The sequence below is a fragment of the Salmo salar genome, chromosome 04 (assembly GCF_965601325.2).
Source record: "Salmo salar chromosome 04, fSalSal1, whole genome shotgun sequence".
Taxonomy (NCBI): domain Eukaryota; kingdom Metazoa; phylum Chordata; class Actinopteri; order Salmoniformes; family Salmonidae; genus Salmo; species Salmo salar.
In genome coordinates this window covers 16,843,101-16,863,792 of record NC_138294.1, presented here as the reverse complement: position 1 = coordinate 16,863,792, position 20,692 = coordinate 16,843,101, and the positions used below count along the sequence as shown (strand labels likewise).

At 44.1% G+C, this 20,692-nt stretch overlaps 1 protein-coding gene across 1 annotated transcript in view; it reads right to left on the bottom strand.

Annotated features, from left to right (window-relative positions):
• Positions 1–17: 17 nt before the first annotated feature.
• Positions 18–20,692, bottom strand: part of LOC106602283 (methylcytosine dioxygenase TET2) — a 58,080-nt gene continuing 37,405 nt past the window's right edge. Inside the window, exons 2-10 of the mRNA XM_082974142.1 lie at positions 17,051–20,200; positions 16,863–16,953; positions 13,863–13,956; positions 13,057–13,265; positions 8,137–8,287; positions 7,934–8,023; positions 7,335–7,472; positions 6,757–7,114; positions 18–6,252 (exon numbers count right to left, since the gene is read on the bottom strand). Of these exons, the coding sequence (XP_082830268.1) occupies positions 4,817–6,252; positions 6,757–7,114; positions 7,335–7,472; positions 7,934–8,023; positions 8,137–8,287; positions 13,057–13,265; positions 13,863–13,956; positions 16,863–16,953; positions 17,051–20,156 (5,673 nt within the window). The 5' untranslated portion in view covers positions 20,157–20,200 and the 3' untranslated portion in view covers positions 18–4,816. The remainder of the gene's footprint in view (positions 6,253–6,756; positions 7,115–7,334; positions 7,473–7,933; positions 8,024–8,136; positions 8,288–13,056; positions 13,266–13,862; positions 13,957–16,862; positions 16,954–17,050; positions 20,201–20,692) is intronic.

Here is a 20,692-nt window from a genome sequence, read left to right as displayed (position 1 = left end):
ATGTGAAACTTAAAACGTGCTTTAAATAAATATAAATTTTATTAAAAACACCCACATCTCAGCAATATCAGGAATGATATCATAAACAGCTTTCAAATAAACTGCATTCAGTACATTACAATACTTACAGCATTATAACATTCTTAATTCCATTTTTAGCATACCAACCTTAAAGGGTAACAAGGGAAGCAGTAATAAAAAAAGACGGAGGCAGAAAATAACAAAACGTTTTAAAAACTTTAGTGTCTCGAACTGCAAAATACCAACGTGTACATTAAACTGCTAGCTTAACATAAGAGCTGTGCACTCTCGTGCGTTAGTCAAGCTCAAAGTCATTCAAGTAATGTTGAATCACACTCCAACACTCTGAAGCTTTTCAAGTATGGCTATGCTCGTCACCCGCTATGTCTCAGACACTCCTTTTCACAACCACAACCTGCTACTGTCGCTGGGTCCTGTACACTGAAATTCAACATTAAAATGATCTATTCTTTTTTTTCACAGAAACTGCAATCCTTTACAAAAACTATTAAGTGACTTGAGCTAACAGGAACCTTAGAGCTGTAAACATTGCTGTTTTTTGACAGTGAGTGTGGCAATCTACAAAACCCAGGAACATTATCTAACTGAGCGTCCTGTGAACCTGGAAAAGACTAAAAGATAGATTTGAAAGAAGATTGCTGATAGAAACATGGGCCATGGGTACATTTGACAAAATTACAATAAACCTACACCTTTTAACATATTACAATAGTAGGTTGTTATTAAAAATCAACAATTGTATTTCCGTAATACAAACACATGGTATGTACAATGTGGCATAATTTATTTTAAACACATTTACAATAATCTACTGATTTTCTTATCTTAAATAAAATGTTTTGTAATATTTTATTACATTGTTTTTTTTCTGAAAAAAGAAAGGAAGTGCTTTGGGAAAACGATAGTATAAATGTTAGAGTGGGGGGGTTGTCACTCAGAAATCACCGTTGACTCCTCATATATCATTAAAATCAAATGGAGAGAAAGATAATCGTAATATAATTGTTTAGTGGTTATAAATACATTTCACTATTAAACTATACACAGGCACACAAATGTGCATCATCATCTAGCATCATAACTGCCCTGGTCTTGCCTCACAGTAAAAGCGAACGCATCGCTCTTTACCTTGTCAATGCCACACTTTCCCTTTAGTCAATTCAGTGCATATTATGTGTTCAAATGTACTTCAAAAGTATACCACCAATCTACTAGCTAAAGCATAAGTACAACAAAAAAAACGCAGGTCGTCAATTCCATATTTTTGCTGATAAAGTTTAGTTTTGTGTTTTCTAAGTGTGTGTATTTATGAGGGGAAAGAAGAAACCCACACACTGCTCTTGCTAGTGTCACTGCTCTTTATTAAGCTTTATGTATCAGCCTCAAGGCCTTCATCAGATGGCTCTGACGAAAGCTCTGACAAGCCTTGAGGCTGATACATGAACCTTTAATAAAGAGCGGTGATACTAGCAAGAGCAGTGTGTGGGTTTCTTCTTATCTCAACTGTTACCGTGCACTTGCAACAAAGATAGCTCAGATGTGCGAGTGCCTTTTTAAGGGTGTGTGTATACAGTACCAGTCAAAAGTTTGGACACACCTACTCATTCAAGGGTTTTTCTTTATTTTTGACTATTTTCTACATAATAGTGAAGAATAATAGTGAAGATATCAAAACTATGAAATAACACATGGAATCACGTAGTAAAACCAAAAAAGTGTAAAACAAATCAACATATTTTAGATTCTTCAAAGTAGCCACCCTTTGTTTGCCTTGACAGCTTTGCACACTCTTGGCATTCTCTCAACCAGCTTCACCTGGAATGCTTTTCCAACAGTCTTGAAGGAGTTCCCACATATGCTGAGCCATTGTTGGCTGCTTTTCCTTCACTCTGTGGTCCAACTCATCCCAAACCATCTCAATTGGGTTGAGGTCGGGTGATTGTGGAGGCCAGGTCATCTGATGCAGCTCTCCATCACTCTCCTTCTTGGTCAAATAGCCCTTACACAGCCTGGAGGTATGTTGGGTCATTTTCCTGTTGAGCCCAACCCAGAAGGGATGGTGTATCACTGCCGAATGCTGTAGTAACCATGCTGGTTAAGTGTGCCTTGAATTCTAAGAAAATCACAGACAGTGTCACCAGCAAAGCACCCCCACATCACACATCCTCCTCCATGCTTCATGGTGGGAACCACACATGCAGAGATCATCCATTCACCTACTCTTCATCTCACAAAGACACGGCGGTTGGAACCCAAACAGTCAAATCTGGACTCATCAGACCAAAGGACAAATTTCCACTGGTCTAATGTCCATTGCTCATGTTTCTTGGCCCAAGCAAGTCTATTATTATTATTAGTGTCCATTAGTAGTGTTTCTTTGCAGAAATTTGACCATGAAGGCCTGATTCACGCAGTCTCCTCTGAACGGTTGATGTTGAGATGTGTCTGTTACCTGAACTCTGTGAAGCATTTATTTGGGCTGCAATTTCTGAGGCCGGTAACTCTAATGAACTTATCCTCTGCAGCAGAGGTAACTCTGGGTCTTCCTTTCCTGTGGCGGTCCTCATGAGAGCCAGTTTCATCATAGCGCTTGATGGTTTTTGCGACTGCGCTTGAAGAAACTTTCCGAATTGACTGACCTTCATGTTTTAAAGTAATGATGAACTGTCATATTTCTTTGCTTATTTGAGCTGTTCTTGTCATAATATGGAAATTCCACAAATTAACTTTTAACAAGGCACACCTGTTAATTGAAATGCATTCCAGGTGACTTCCTCATGAAACTGGTTGAGAGAATGCCAAGAGTGTGCAAAGCTGTCATCAAGGCAAAGGGTGGCTATATAAAATATATTTGGATTTTTTTCACACTTTTTTGGTTGCTACATGATTCCATATGTATTATTTAATAGTTTTGATGTCTTTACTATTATTCTACAATGTAGAATATAGTAAAAAATAAAGACAAACCCTTGAATGAGTAGGTGTGTCCAAACTTTTGACTGGTACTGTAAGTAATTCATTGGGATTCAAGATAGAGGCAAATCGCTGAATGAGAGGAAAACTAGATGAATGTACAGAAATGAGTTGAAATATCCCTGATTTTGCTATTATATCAAAGCTTAAAGTTCAAGTAATTCTTCCTAGTAGATCGAGCATGAAGAAAGCAGTAAGCAATGAACTCAGCCTTGGTGGTGGCCTGAAGTCTGTTATTGTAGTTAACTTTTTCTGAAAGTGACAACAAAGGAAGGAGAAGGAAATGTCTTTGTATCATGCTCCTGTAATATTGCCAAACTAGTTCTGAGGTATATGGCAAGTAGGTACTTTAACTGTACATCATTCATTAGCCTTCTCAACGCCCCTAGGGTCTCACATTATATGTTCGCATAGCAAGTTGAGTAGCACCATATGTAATTAAAATCAGTTCAAACCCAAAGAAATATAACTTTTCTTTACAACACTAAAATCCTAAAGCGTTAAAAAAAGAGTAATTAATTTACTGTACAAATCTAATCTTTTATCATACAACTAGATTACAGTTATTTAAAGATCAACCACAGCAAGCCAGCTGCCTTTGAAACCGTGATACTGACATATGAGCTAACCCTGTTTCATGTCCTACACCAAAGGAAGGTAAGGAACATGTTCACAAAACACAACAGTCGCATGACAACACGTAATATAGCCACAATTCAGGTTTTTTTCTGTGAACCTGTGGTCAAGAACTCTGAAACAGTTGCTGACAAAGTAAATAACCCTTGAGAGAATATGCGAGAATCACATTTTTTGTTGTTGAATCATTACCGTCTAAAAATGCACCTTTTTTAGAATGTCTCGATTTACAATGTAAAGGACATGATAACAATTGTGAAACTGAAAGCACCAGAAAGTAAAATGTAAAAATTAGATTGGCATGATATTCTTACTGTTTTACAGGTAGGCTACAGTAATTTAAATCAAGTTTTTGTGATAAATCTATCAATTTCATGTCTAGAAAATAATTCCTTTGTTGTAACTGTAGACGTTTTTGCAACAATCATCTGATCTGAAGGTATTATCAAAATATTTTACCTTCAATATCAAAAGTGCTTTTTTTTTGCTGATGATATTTTGTCGATTTTGTACAGTATTTTCAGTTTCATCCATTTTCACACAAATCATCTGGAGAAACGCGTTTATCTATGCACACTGATTTGGTTCAAACATGAAGACATTTGAACAAAACTGTATAATAAAGACACGCTCCACTTTTAGCACCGTTATTGTGGTGTGTCCACAAAGTTCAGTGTTTTTTTTTACAGTATGTCAAGATTATATATAAAAAATAATGTTTAAACGCTTAATTAGAAAATGAAAGCCACCAAAAAAAACATTGTTTCCAGTAAATATAGAAGTCCTGATGTATTGGACCTGCAAAGCACCCGAGAAATGTTAACAGTGTGTATCTTGTAAAAGTAACCAGATAATAAATACTTCCTTAGTAGAGGGGGGTCAACCAACCAATCAGTAAGGTCCGAACTTTCAAGCGGTGACAAACCTGATGTACTCTATAACGTGGTACGACTTTAAATTGATCAAGTTTCTTCTCCACCCACGCTGTGTGTTCTTCTGACACTGTTGCTTACCGTGGGGAGAGAGAGGATGCTCTGTGTTTTGAGGCTAGTGGTGCTTCAGCTTGAGGTTTTAAGATAGCACCGTCAGTATAGCACCGTGAGTTTTTATTCTCAGTGTTATTCCTCATGAGTGAACCCTACAGAACAGTATGAATATCTCTTGTCTAGATGAAGCGGCTGTACGGCCCTGTGACCTTGGTAAAAGCGTAGGGCGACGTGTTGACGTAGGTGTTTGTGGTGCACGACATGGACCTCTCCATGAGGGTCTGGATGAAGCGCTTATATGGAGGCTCTCCTTGCTGCTCCGACAGCTCCGGGTGCTCCCTCTTCGCTCCCTTCTTAGTGCTCTTGCTGGGCGTCACTGTGGTGCCCTCGGCCCCGTTCCTCTCGGCGTCCTCATCCTTCTCCCGTTGCTTCTCGGCCATCTTGGCCTCCCACAGTGCCAGGCCATGCTTCGCCTCGTTCATGTTCTTGTGCTGGTAAAACACCAGGGAGATGCGAGCGGGGTGGTTGCGTTTGGGGTTTTTTAGCGGCGTGGTGGCATGCATCTCCCGTTTGGCACACTCGATGAGGATGGAGCCGTGGCTGGGCGCCACAGCCACCCCGCCGATCTCTGGATCCAGGAAGTTGTGCTCGTTGTCGGACCACATGGCCGGCTTCTCCTTGGGTGTGGTGGGCGTTGGCGGACCCGACCTGGGCTCCTGCTTGATCATGGGGGAACCCCCGTGGAGGTGTTCGTTGGGGAGCCCTGGGAACCCTGGTTGCGTGGGTGTCATGCACGGGCTTTGGAGACCCATCTCGGTCTTGACTTGCATACAGAAGGGGTCCTGGGGGCCGCCTGGGGGGAACATTTTGGTGCTCTGGGAGAGGTAGGGGTTGGGGTACCCACCAAACTGATTGCCTTTGCTTACTGCTGCTGCATAGTCCAGCCCTGGGTGGTGGGCTGAGGGTGGCCTGGAGAGGGCATCCAGATATTGGGCGTCGGGGGCACCGCTGGGACCGTACGAGGGGGGACCGTAGGGGCTCATGGGGTGGATGCCGGACCTCATGCTGCTACAGTTGCTGTAACCATTGATCTGTAAACCGGGCTCACCATACCGCGGAGGGTAGTTGACCCCATAGCGTTGGTGCGCACCATACTGCTGCTGCATGTCGGGGTAAAGCGCTCCTGGCCTCTGTTGCCGGTACATGTCCAGGTGCTTTGGGTTCAAGGTGTAGTAAGGGTGGTAATTGTCTAAGGGCGTACCTCCGTTACACTGGTAACCCGGGTAGGGGCTACCTGGAGTCATGGGGCTGGGATAAGAGCTTGGTGGATTCGACCCATTCATGTAAGAGGTGGGTAAGTGCAAAGGGGAGGGGTAAGAGCTTGCTGAAGCTGGTGGCTGGGGGTACATGCTACCTGGCTTGGAAGTGCTTTGAAAAGGGCCGGGGTGGTTGGGGAAGCGGACGTAGGGGCTGGCTGGATGGGGGGAGCCAGGGAAGGCGTGAAGGGCGTTCTGGTGCTGCTGTTGCTGGAGTTGCTGGAGGTGGGCGCCGAGGGGGTGACCTGGCGGCTGACCTGGTGGCTGGGGGGTCGTTCCCATGGTGCCTGGATTTGGACCTAGGAGAAGAGAGCGATGGAAACACATCTTAGAAACAGGCAGCATAACTAGGGCCTGCTGTTTTGGCCGATTATGTCACATTACCTAGATTTTTATCTTTATTTTAAATATTTTCCAGAAATTAGAATTACACCAAAAATGCAAGTAATTGTCTGAGGATGGTGCTGCACCATCTGACATAAAATGGCACAGTTTGATGAAAAAGCTTTAAATGAAAAGTTAAAATCCAAGTAATGTGACAAAACACAGGGCCCTAAGCATAACTTATAAAATGCTAAGAAATATTGTAGACTGACTGTGTACGATATCACCAGACATTATACAAGATGATGCCAAGGACGCATGTTGATCGATCTATAAAGATTCAATCTATTAGAGGCTGATGGAATGCTAGAAAGTGCCGGAGGAGAACAACAGTATCGTCTGTGTCTTCTATTCTAAAATATCACTAGTCCTCCCACATTGTGTCTGAACCCTTCTACACGGTGTACATCTCCACCCACCTGTCCCAGGAGTGCTCTGAGCTATGCTCTCATAAGTGCTACTAGATTTCAGCTTGGCCTGTAGGGCTTTCTCCGCCTTCGATGGCGTGTCCGGTCCACCGGCGTTCTTGTTCGCGGCAGCCCGCTTGGCGTCCAGCTTCTTCTGCCGGCAGGACTTGGCGGGCTCGGAGAGCATGCGGATCTGGCGGCGGAAGGCATTGAGCACCTGGATGGCGCCCGTCTTGATCTTCTCCTGCTGGCCCTCTGCACTGCCAAATTCGTCCGTTGGTGAGGCCTTGTAAAGGGGCAGCACATGGAGCTGCTCGTCCTCCGGAATCTTCCCGATCTGGCGGTTGTCCTCCTTGGTTAGCGTGCACACCTGGGATAGATGGTGGATTGGAAGAGACAAGCTTGAGTGCTCTGTTTGCTTTTTACAAATGTTTTGACTAGTGTTATTTTATTTACATCTGAATATCCACTGGGAAGAGGCATCTCCTGTTTATTGCAGTATTATTTTAGTATTTCTTTTTTTTTTAGCAAATTTAAACATTTGATACTGTATTAGCATTTTGCTCTGTCATATTTAGATGTTGGCTTACCACAGTGCTGCCCCCCTGCATGTTGTGGAGGTCTCTGTGAGCATGAGCACAGAAGTCCATACAAGCGGTGACCCCGGAGAAAGGTCGCCCCTCCCCCTTTCCCAGACGGCAGTCTGGCGCCCTTTGCTCATGTTCCACCTGTGGATGAACAATATGGGAGTTAGTCACTGTCTGCAGACAGGCGAGTCACTATACTAGTGTAGATAAGTGGTTCTATCTGGCGTTAAGAGAATGTGGGTTACTGGGTTAAGTACCAGTATGTCACAGAAATACTAGGGTTGTGTTCAGTTAAATGTTTTGAAAAATGGAGGCACAACTTGAACTTGTCCAATGAACACACAGATTTTCGTCTGCGGTTGCAAAACATTTTGCTACGGCGTGCCCCACTGAACACGACCCTCAGTGCAAAGAGAAGACATGGATTCCCATAGGGTTTATGTTACGAACTAAATCACTAAATGAAACTTATCACTGTTCAAGCTAATAAATAATTTAATTTAAAGGCTCCTGTTGGGGATATAGCCCCTTTAAATTAACCATGGGTGGATTTTTTTTAAAGCTTGTGTTGAGTTACATGGAGGCTGCCCAGAAATCCTTACCTGGTTTTGATAGGCATCCGGTGCCAGGGTTTTGTATGTGGGGGCCATTAGGGTTGCCAGATTCTGAAGGTTTTGCTCCAGCCTTTCTTCCTGATAGAGAAGCAAAACCATCAGTGTAGCTTTGTTTTGATGACTGGCAATGCATAATTAGAGTAACACTAAATAAATATGTTTATTAATACAGTATGTACTGTATGTTTCACCTCTTTTGGGTCGTCCCCAGTTAGCTTGAATTTGCGTGGGATTTTGCTCCTTGCAAACTTGCAGCCGTTGTAGTACATGCTCCAGGAACAGCCAAAGGAGAAGGAAGCACCACAGGCCTCTGGGTCCAGCCCCTGGCACGCACACGTCCTCCTAAACAACAAGGATGAGAGGAATAACTCCGTTATATAATTATACTGAACAAAAATATAAAAATAACATGCAACAATTTAAACTATTTTACTGAGTTATAGTTCATATAAAGAAATCAGTCAATTGAAATAAATTCATAAACCCTAATCTATGGATTTCACATGACTGGGCACAGGTGCAGCCATGGGTGGGCCTGGGAGGGCATAGGCCCAGCCAATCAGAATGTTTTTCACCACAAAAGGGCTTTAATACAGACAGAAATGCTCCTCAGTTTTATCAGCTGCCCGGCTGGCCTCAGATGATACTGCAGGTGAAGAAGTCGGATGTGGAGGTCCTGGTCTGGCGTGGTTATACGTGGTCTGCGGTTGTAAGGCCGGTTGGACATACTGCCAAATTCTCCAAATAACGTTGGAGGTAGCTTATGGTCGAGAAATCAACATTCAATTCTCTGGTAACAGCTCTGGTGGACATTCCTGCAGTCAGCATGGCAATTGCACACTCTCTCAAAACTTGAGACATCTGTGGCATTGTGTCGTGTGACAAAACTGCACATTTTAGAGTGGCCTTTTATTGTCCCCAGAACAAGGTGCACCTGTGTAAAGATAATGCTGTTTATTCAGCTTCTTGATATGCCACACCTGATGGATGAATTATCTTCGCAAAGGAGAAATGCTCACTAACCGGGACATAAAGAAATTTGTGCAATTATTTCTGAGAAATACAATTTTTGTACATATGGAACATTTCTGGGATCTTTTATTTCAGCTCATGAAACCAACACTTTACATTAATATTTTTGTTCAGTATATTTGGTGGGAGCTTATATTTGTATCTCTGTCTGGTTCTGGCTCCCCAGTGGGTGGGCCTATGCCTTCCCAGGCCTACCCATGGCTGCACCCATTACCCAGTCATGTGAAATCCATAGATTATGGAATTTATTTCAATTGACTGATGTTTTTCTATGAACTGTAACTCAGTAAAATCTTCGATATTGTTGCATATTGCATTTATACCGCTGGCACGCACATGTCCTCCTTAACAAGGACGAGAGGAACAACTCCTTTATATCAGGCACATGTACTCCTTAACAACAACTATTAGAGGAACAACTCCTTTATATCAGGCACATGTATTCCTTAACAACAAGGACGAGGGGAACAACTCCTTTATATCAGGCACATGTATTCCTTAACAACAACTATTAGGGGAACAACTCCTTTATATCAGGCACATGTACTCCTTAACAACAAGGATGAGAGGAACAACTCCTTTATATCAGGCACATGTACTCCTTAACAACAAGGACGAGGGGAACAACTCCTTTATATCAGGCACATGTATTCCTTAACAACAAGGACGAGGGGAACAACTCCTTTATATCAGGCACATGTATTCCTTAACAACAAGGACGAGAGGAACAACTCCTTTATATCAGGCACATGCACTCCTAACCAACAAGGATGAGAGGAACAACTCCTTTATATCAGGCACATGTACTCCTTAACAACAAGGACAAGAGGAACAACTCATTGAATGCTATTCATAAAACTCCATGCTAGATTTACCAAGTGCTCCCTCCTAGAAGTACATTTGTCAAAACCCTTAATCAACACCTACTATTTATTGTCATAGGCTTGGTTTAAATCCTGTGTATAAATATTTAATCAAACACATTGCTGTGAATTTATACATTTCCAAATACCAGGTGGTACGGTTACCATTCCAAAAAAGGTTTATTACGTACAGTTGAAGTCGGAAGTTTACATACACCTTAGCCAAATACATTTAAACTCAGTGTTTCACAATTCCTGACATTTAATCCAATTAAAAATTCCATGTCTTAGGTCAGTTAGGATCACTACTTTATTTGAAGAATGTGAAATGTCAGAATATTAGTAGAGAAAATTATTTATTTCAGCTTTTATTTCTTTCATCACATTCCCATTGGGTCAGAAGTTTACATACACTCAATTAGTATTTGGTAGCATTGCCTTTAAATTGTTTAACTTTGGGCCAAACATTTTGGGTAGCCTTCCACAAGCTTCCCACAATAAGTTGGGTACATTTTGGCCCATTCCTCCTGACAGAGCTGGTGTAACTGAGTCAGGTTTGTAGGCCTCCTTGCTCGCATACGCTTTTTCAGTTCTGCCCACAAATTTTCTATAGGATTTGAGGTCAGGGCTTTGTGATGGCCACTCCAATACCTTGACTTTGTTGTCCTTAAGCCATTTTGCCACAACTTTGGAAGTATGCTTGGGGTCATTGTCCATTTGGAAGACCCATTTGCGACCAAGCTTTAACTTCCTGACTGATGTCTTGAGATGTTGCTTCAATTTATCCACATAATTTTCCTTCATCATGATGCCATCTATTTTGTGAAGTGCACCTGTCCCTCCTGCAGCAAAGCACCCCCACCAGATGATGCTGCCACTCCCGTGCTTCACGGTTGGGATGGTGTTCGTCAGCTTGCAAGCCTCCCCCTTTTTCCTCCAAACATAATGATGGTCATTATGGCCAAACAGTTCTATTTTTGTTTCATCAGACCAGAGGACATTTCTCCAAAAAGTGTGATCTTTGTCGCCACGTGCAGTTGCAAACTGTAGTCTGGCTTTATTTATTTATTTATTTTTTTTAATTCTGAGGTCTTGGCTGATTTCTTTTGATTTTCCCATGATGTCAAGCAAAGAGGCACTGAGTTTGAAGGTAGGCCTTGAAATACATCCACAGGTACACCTCAATTTACTCAAATGATGTCAATAAGCCTATCAGAAGCTTCTAAAGCCATGACATAATTTTCTGCAATTTTCCAAGCTGTTTAAAGGCACAGTCAACTTAGTGTATGTAAACTTCTGACCCACAGTGAATTCTAAGTGAAATAATCTGTCTGTAAACAATTGTTGGAAAAATTACTTGTGTCATGTACAAAGTAGATGTCCTAACCGACTTGCCAAAACTATAGTTTGTTAACAAGACATTTGTGGAGTGGTTGAAAAACTAGTTTTAAAATGACTCCAACCTAAGTGTATGTGAACTTCCCACTTCAACTGTATACTCCCAATATCTTAAGTCAAATATAAATGTAATTGCGAAAACGTAAGTATGGATAATTGAGATTTATATAGGAACTAATCATCGCTTCCCAGTGGGAAAGTGTAGTTTCGAGCACACAAAGAAACTCCTATAACTTTTACTTATGAGTCAGCCTAGCAGTGAAAAATTACATTGGAAACCTGCAGTTAAGCCTTTCCGCCTTATGTCCCATGCCTATGTGAATGACATGGTAAATGTTATTCATAGTATACTGTTGGCAGTTGTTTGATGACACGGTGAATGACATTACATCATGCCGAAACGGCACGCTACACCATTACACATGCGCTCCTGTAGAGTGCAGACATTACACTTCCTGTTTGAGCGGTTGAGACAGATGCTGCCAGTAGAATAGTTAATGCAGTCATTGTGTGCATTGACTAGAACAAGCTGTTCTACCTGACAGTGTAGCCACAAACACAGCGCTTTGGAGAACTAAATTAGTTAGCTATGTTATACATGGAATAGCCTGGTCCCAGATCTGTTTGTGCTGTCTTAGCAACTCCTGTGAATGGTCATTGTCATGCCAACAAATGACCATAGGAGTTAGCAAGACAGCACAAACAGATCGGAGACCAGGCTAGACACAGAGGGATAAAGCATTAGAATGTCTAACTGACTGAGTGTAGGATGATTCTGATGGACCAGCTTTGGGCAAACTTTGTCACAAACAACGCTATGACATGGTAAGTGGGATCACTTCCTCTCATCACGGGTTGGGTTGAATAGCCTTTAACTATCAAAAATTCACCACCAGGTAACTCATCCCAGATAGGGTTCAGGGTATTGTAAAGTGAAGCTACCCAGAAGACAACAGAAGGGAGTGTGTGAATGAGCTGTTCTGTTCATTGGTATCAGGACCGGGACAAGCTGGCCTTTAATATTATGGTGTATCAACTGATCAAATGCCTAGCTAGTGTGTGTCATGTCTGGTTGTCAGTTAGTTTGTTTTCAGGTATTATATTCAATTTGAAGTTGTACACTGAACAAAAAGATAAATGCAACATGCAACAATTTCTAAGATTTTACAGTTACAGTTCGTATAAGGAAATCAGTAAATTGAAATAAATTAATTGAAATAATAAATTCAACTATGGATTTGACATGACTGGGAATACAGATATGCATCTGTTGGTCACAGATAGGCCTACCTTAATTTTAAACTGGTTGTACATTTGAATTAAAAACTTATTCACCTGAGGCGGACTTTCCTGTTTTGAGTGTACTATTTTGCAGTGTACTGTATTTGCATAGCAATGAGTAGCACAATGTGGTTGCAGTCCCCCTCAGTAATGTCTTGGACGTTGTCCGTGTCAAATAAATAATATGACTAAAATTAGAAAAGGTGAAGAAAATGTGTGCGCTTGGTTCAGCTGTCTAAACACATGTATGGTATGATTAGAAGCAGGGGCGCAACTTTGGTTTTAGAAGAGGGCGGTACATCATTTCTATTTTTTATTTTTTGCCAGATGGATAAACTCTCCAAACAGCGTACCCGACCACTCGGAGGCGTCCGCATGGTCCTAAAACACACCATTGCCTCGTTTAGGATCACATTCCAATGCTAAAACTTGGGGGTGGGGACAAAAATGCAATTTCAGAATGTGGGGGGACACCCGTCCCCAGTGAAAGTTGCGCCCCTGATTAGAAATTACGATTTTAGAGGCAAAGGCCCTTACTCTTCGTTGATAGCACATCGTCGCTGGGTGAGGGCGCCGTGTCTCGTCAGCGTGTCGCTGAGCTCCATGTAGAGCTGGTCTGCCATGGTGGTGGGGATGCCGTCCCAGATCAGGATGATCACCACGATGCACGCCGCCTCGCACTTGTGGCGCTCCCGCTCACGCACCAGCACCAGGAGTTTCTCGTCCACGCTGCCGCGCCGGATCACCTGGAACACACCAACGTTTTGATTTATTTTATTTGATTGTAAATCTCATTGAGATGAAGTGCCTTTTTCCCAGAGGCATCTGGTCTGAGATCACAGCAGTACAGTAAAATTTCCCTTCAAATTACAATATGGTGCGTTTTCACAATTGACAATTTTGCTCTAAATACCAATCCTCGATTCTAATTTCAGCTATCCCAATTGGGTGGCAGGTAGCCTAGCGTTTAAAGCGTTGGCCCGGTAACCGAAAGGTCGCTGGTTCGAATAGCCTAGCTGACAACGTGAACGATCTGTCGATGTGCACTTGATGAAGGAAAGGAACATCTTAATAAGATGCTACCACCACCCATGACTTCAACTCTATTCTTAAACCAATACTGTCTGATCAGTGATCACCAAAGTATGGAAGGTACACATTACAGCAGCCCCAATTCAGAGTGAATCCTCCATATATTTAGATTTTAGTACCCTAATTTGCTCCATAGGCACTGTACTACTATGGCTGACCTTGTAAAACAACACATTCCCTACACCTATCCGGTGTGTGATAATAATAAAAAATGAATTTCTGAGATATTGTCATACTTCATTCACACTTACCCATTTAGCAATGGGGCATCCCTGTGTACTCTTCCCTTCTTTGCCTGTGTACACCACTTTTTCAATCCTGATGGCACTGCCAGTTAGCCCAGACCTTCAAAAGCAAGAATGATAGTTAGAGTAGATGCATGTGATATAGTAACAGAAGAGTGTACGGCAATAAAATGAGAATATGAACAATGTTTGTTAAGTGTGGGTGTAAATATGGGGTTCAGAAGTGTACAACGTTACAGAGCGTTCTGATTGTAACGTTACAGAGCGTTCTGATTGTAACGTCTCCACATTAAATGTGATATATATGATATACAGTGGGGGAAAAAAGTATTTGATCCCCTGCTGATTTTGTACGTTTGCCCACTTACAAAGAAATGATCAGTCTATAATTTTAATGGTAGCTTTATTTGAACAGTGAGAGACAAAATAACAACAAAAAAATCCAGAAAAACGCATATCAAAAATGTTATAAAATTATTTGCATTTTAATGAGGGAAACAAGTATTTGACACCTCTGCAAAACATGACTTAGTACTTGGTGGCAAAACTCTTGTTGGCAATCACAGAGGTCAGACGTTTCTTGTAGTTGGCCACCAGGTTTGCACACATCTCAGGAGGGATTTTGTCCCACTCCTCTTTGCAGATCTTCTCCAAGTCATTAAGGTTTCGAGGCTGACGTTTGACAACTCGAACCTTCAGCTCCCTCCACAGATTTTCTATGGGATTAAGGTCTGGAGACTGGCTAGGCCACTCCAGGACCTTAATGTGCTTCTTCTTGAGCCACTCCTTTGTTGCCTTGGCCGTGTGTTTTGGATCATTGTCATGCTGGAATACCCATCCCCAGACCCATTTTCAATGCCCTGGCTGAGGGAAGGAGGTTCTCACCCAAGATTTGACAGTACATGGCCCCGTCAAATGATGCGGTGAAGTTGTCCTGTCCCCTTAGCAGAAAAACACCCCCAAAGCATAATGTTTCTACTGCCATGTTTGACGGTGGGGATGGTGTTCTTGGGGTCATAGGCAGCATTCCTCCTTCTCCAAACACGACGAGTTGAGTTGATGCCAAAGAGCACCATTTTGGTCTCATCTGACCACAACCCTTTCACCAGTTGTCCTCTGAATCATTCAGATGTTCATTGGCAAACTTCAGACGGGCATGTATATGTATTCTTGAGCAGGGGGACCTTGCGGGCGCTGCAGGATTTCAGTCCTTCACGGCGTAATGTGTTACCAATTGTTTTCTTGGTGACTATGGTCCCAGCTGCCTTGAGATCATTGACAAGATCCTCCCGTGTAGTTCTGGGCTGATTCCTCACCGTTCTCATGATCATTGCAACCCCACGAGGTGAGATCTTGCATGGAGCCCCAGGCCGAGTGATATTGACAGTTCTTTTGTGTTTCTTCCATTTGCGAATTATCGCACCAAATGTTGTCACCTTCTCACCAAGCTGCTTGGCGATGGTCTTGTAGCCCATTCCAGCCTTGTGTAGGTCTACAATCTTGTCCCTGACATCCTTGGAGAGCTCTTTGGTCTTGGCCATGGTGGAAAGTTTGGAATCTGATTGATTGCTTCTGTGGACAGGTGTCTTTTTTACAGGTAACAAGCTGCGGTTAGGAGCACTCCCTTTAAGAGCGTGCTCTTAATCTCAGCTCGTTACCTGTATAAAAGACACCTGGAAGACAGAAATCTTTCTGATTGAGAGGGGGTCAAATACTTATTTCCCTCATTAAAATGCAAATCAATTTATAACATTTTTGACATGCGTTTTTCTGGATATTTTTGTTGTTATTCTGTCTCTCACTGTTCAAATAAACCTACCATTAAAATTATAGACTGATCCTTTCTTTATCAGTGGATAAACGTACAAAATCAGCAGGAGATCAAATACTTTTTCCCCCCACTGTATGCAATGATATATATATATATCTGTGTTGAAACCACAGTTCCTCCATAAAATCAAACCAAATGTATTTTTTATATTTTTTTTAATTTTTTTTATATATATTTTTTTATATAGCCCTTCGTACATCAGCTGATATTCTCAAAGTGCTGTACAGAAATGGCATCTTGGCACTCTCCCACCATTGTAAATAATATTTTGGAAGCTTTAGAAATGCATTTATTAATGTCTACATTTTGTTTTTGCCACGTTTATTCTATTACAGACACCATAATGCATACTTTTAAATTATATGATGTCGCCTAAACATACAAATAAAAATAAAAAAAAATCCTTAAATTACAATTTTTAGAGATCACTAATGTTACTGTCCCCACTACAACAACAAAATACATGTAATTGTGTCCTTAAAACACTGTAGAATTCCATTCATTCCGAACACGGCCTGCTCCTACTGGGGAGTACCAATATGGCATCAAAGCCTCTCAATAGCATCAGCAATCCAGGGCTTATATACATCACTGGATATATGCCATTTAACAGACACTGTTATCCAAAGCAGCATACATTCATGCATGCATACATTTTACGTACGGGTGGTCTCAGGAATCGAACCCATGATCCTGCCGTTGCAAGAGCCATGCTCTACCAACTGAGCTACAGAGGACCACAGTCACACAGCTACAGAGGATCACAAATGTAAAAGGAATGGAACAAATACAGACTTGATGCATGTATTCCCAGGTTAAATACTAATGGAATGTCTATGTGTCATATCCATGTCATGATTTATATGCCACCATGTTGAATTCTGGTGAGTGGTAAAATCAGGAACCTGTCACTCTGAGTATGGAGGTCATGTGACCAGAAAGTGATCCCAAAATGGCTCTGGTGTGAGAAAGCTTGAGTTGAAATGTTTGTTTGAAACCATGAAAAGTTCAGTAATTGTGCACAGAAATACCTGTTCCTATGGTTTATTTGCGTGTGAGAAAGCAACGGTTTAAATGTTTGTTTGAAACATTGAAAAGTTATACATTCAGTAATTGTGCATAGAAAAACCTGTTCCTTTGTATTATGTGGAATGACGTGGGATAAAACAACCCACCTTGTCTCCATGATGTCACGGATGGCCTTGATATTCGGAGCGGAGCCCAGGTGAGTGTAATACGGCCCTTCGTCCTTCTCACTGATTGACTCTGTATCAAAACAAAGAAAGAGACAACCCCCATACCCAAATTAGACATCAACCAACAAATAATCTGTGTGTAAAGACAGACATGAAATGTGACTCACCCATGCAGTGGCAGGAAGGGATATCATACTGGGTCTTGATAGGAGTATCCAATAGGTTTTTAATGGGAGTATCCAAGAGTTTCATGGGGGAATTCATAAAACTCTGGAGCAGGGGTTCCTGCTTGGGGGTGAAGTCTAGGTGGGGTCTTTTCAGCCCATTGGAGCCAGGGCGCCCCATCCCCATGTCCTCCATCCCACCCAACCCACCGTCCAGGTCCGCGTGGGTCGAGAGCACCGTCACAGCGCCAGACTGCTCCACCTTGACCTTGTTGGGTGACCTGATGACGAGGGACTTCCTGTCGAAGACTGGCGAAAGCTGATACTGTCTGAGAGTCTGCTCCATGGTGGCTAGGATGCTCCGCTGGGAGCTGCTCTGGCTCTGCTCGCCGCAGCACGACGTCTGGGGCTGTGGATTGTACTCCTGCTTGACCTGGATGCCCCCCGCTACCATACCCATCTCCCGGCCCTGCTGTTGATGCTGCATCAAGGGCGGCGGTCCAGGCCCTTGGTGGTGAGGGTGTTCGAACCGCGGCCCATTCACCATCTTGATGGGCCGGACGCCGCGCTTGTAGTCTACAGGGGTCTGTGGATGAGTGTGACCCAGAGACCCACGCTCAGACTGCCTCTGTAGAAGATGCATCCTCAGGGCCGCGTGCCTCTGGAAGTCCCCCTGGGGTCCCCCATGTCCCAGGGGTGGAGGCCCCCCCCTCTGGAACTGGGCGCAAGACTCCTGCTGATTCTGCTCCATTTTAGGATACATCTGCTGTTGCTGTGCAGACACCTGCTGGTTTAAAGCACCGTGTGGTAAGTGAGGTAGCGGTTGTGGGGGGGTCTGGGTAAGGGGGAAGTCCATGTGGTTGGGGTGTGGTTGTCGGAGGTGGGGCGGTGGCGGCTGCTGGTGGGAGTATTGCTTGGGTCCGGGGCTTGGAGTGTACTGCCTCTGCTGTTGTTGTTGGTGCTGCTGTTGTTGTTGCTGCTTCATCTCCAGCTCCATCTCCATCTCCATGGTATTACTGCTGCTCTGTCTCCATGACGCCTGCTGGGACTGCTGTGCGTCGTTGGGCTGAGAGGGGTCTACAGGATTGTACCCAGGGTTGTTTCTCATCATAGACTGTATCTGCTGCTGGTGCCCAGGCTGGGGTTGACCACCCTGACCTCTGTAGCCTCCAGCAGGGGATTTCAGCTTCTTCTCTAGCCTGATGTAGTCCTCCAGCTTGAGTTTGTTTAGCTGTTGACCGTCCATCGTGCCCTGGTTGGGGTCCTGCGACTGGGGTGCGTTGACCGACTGCTGTCCGTCGTACTGAGACGGATGGGACAGCGGGCGCTGCTGCTGCTGTTGATGTTGTGGATGTTGTGGCGGCTGCAAAAAGCTAGGTGATAGTATTTCCTCTAGATCTGGGTCGCCTTCGCATAAGTGCTCTGGCTGCATGGGGGCTCGAAAACAATTCTCCCCTTGCTGCTGCTGTTGAGGAGGAGGAAGATTACACTGCTGCTGGTGCATGTGTTGTGTATGTGGCTGCTGTTGAGGAGGAAGATTACACTGTTGTTGGTGCATGTGAGAAGGGCCTTTAGAGTCGGCCTGCTGCTGCCACTCTGGGGCAGGGTTGTGTTGGGCAGGAGGCGCTTGGTGAGGCGACTGGGCCGGCCGCGGCTGCTGTTGCTGGTAGGCCCCTCCGGTGGGTCCTACGTCGAAGCTTTGTCCCCCTGTCTGGAACCTCCGTGCTGAGTCGGGCTCCAGCCTCTGGCCCCGGGAGTTTAGATCTATCCAGCCCATCTGGGAATTAGGGCAACTGGGATCCGCTCCTCCTCTCTGCTGCTGCTGGGTCGTGTCTTTCATCATCCCGTTTTGATGGGAGCGTTGGGGTCCGGGCTCGCTACCACCGGGCAGGGAAGCTGGGCCCATGGAGCCCTGGGGGCCCGTAGAGTCAGCTCCACAGGGGTTCCCGGTCTGCTGTTGCTGCATCCCATACTGTTGCTGCCGGCGCCTCCCCTCACTCTGCCCCATGCCTGGGCTGGGGAAAGGGCCGGGGCTGAACACAATGTCCTCTTCTGTCTGCAGCGGAGTGCTCTGCTCTAGAGGGGTCAGGAAAGAGTTCTGATGGTTAAACTCCTGGTTAGGTTTCCTGTAAATGCCCTCTGTGTTGTTCTGATGTTGTGAGCCGTCAGCGGGCTGCTGTTGCTGGTGCTCTCCTCTGTAACTGTTAGAATACCCATTCACCATATACGGGGCAGCTGAGTTGTTATATCCATTGCTGCCTTGCCCTTTAGGGGCTGCTACCCCAGTTTGCTGCTGTTTCTCAGAGGCAGGCATCTGGGCTGAAATGGGAGGGAACCCTGAGGTAAGAGAGGTAGGTGACTGCGTCGTGGCTTGTTCAGGCAGTTCAGGGAGTTCGTTGGTGAGTGAGCTAATGTCGTCGACCAACCCCACCTCTGGTTGAAACTCCTGCGCGCCCGTCTGTGCTGCGATGGACACTTGTTCTGGGTAATACTGAGACAGAGTTTTCTCTAGAAGGTCACCAGGTGTGCCTTTAATGGAATTGGGGCTCACTGTAGCACCGTTAGCTATTTGCTTGTTCCTCGATAGTGAGAAAATATCCCCTCCATTTGAGAAAGTATTACAGTTTCTCTTATCCAGTCTTGTCCCATCGCAGTCAAACTCCCCAGGCTTTGTCAACTCTGGGAAATCGTCCATGATGTCCCCACCATCCTTTTTGTCCCACATCTCCTCTCCATCCCCTCCATTAATCTCCAAATCCGATCTGAGTTTCTTGGCCTGGTGAAGGCCCAGTAAGGACTGGTCACAGAGCGCATGCTTCAGATCCCCGCCATTGATCATGTTATAAGAGCCTTGGTTGAACAGTCCCTGCACTCTGGCAGGACTGCTACAGTTCTCCCTGTGTCTCTTCATTGGGTTGACAACCCCTGCCACGGCCTTGTTGTAAAGGTTCCAGTTTCCATCCCCGTTGATCTGCTGATGGGCTCCTTCCGGCGACTGGGTGCCATTTTGGAGCTTGGCGGTGATCAGGTTGTCTGGTTGAGTGGCGGCGCAGAGTTGTGCTAGTATCAGACTTTCTTCCGTCTCCTGGCTGGCCTTTTCTGTTTCCATCTGGCCTGCTCTGAGTCCATTCACAGGGCTGCCCTCTGTGCGTCCTGCAGGAGAGACGGAGAGAGAGAGGTATTACTAACCATGAAATACAGAAACAACAGACAGTGATAAGGTATGATTACACATTTAAACAATAATGTGAATGGTGCACATAGCACTGATCTTGAATTAATGTGGAAATTGGTATTATATGATAATAGACAATTTTTATACAACCATCCTATGATTCGTCAAATGTCATCACTAGTTTCCACTTTCCCATAACATCATATTTGTTTGAAACGAAAGGGAAATAACACACATTCTCTCCTAAATTGAATGGAATTGGATTTATTTATAAACACTGAGGACAAAACACATGTGGGCGGCGACCCTTTGCATGGGGGCGGAAGATAGCCTAGTGGTTAGAGCGTTGGGCCAGTAACTGAAAGGTTGCTGGATCGAATCCCTGAGCTGACAAGGTAAAAGTCTGTCGTTCTGCCCCTGAACAAGGCAGTTAACCCTCTGTTCCTAGGCCGTCATTGTACATAAGAATT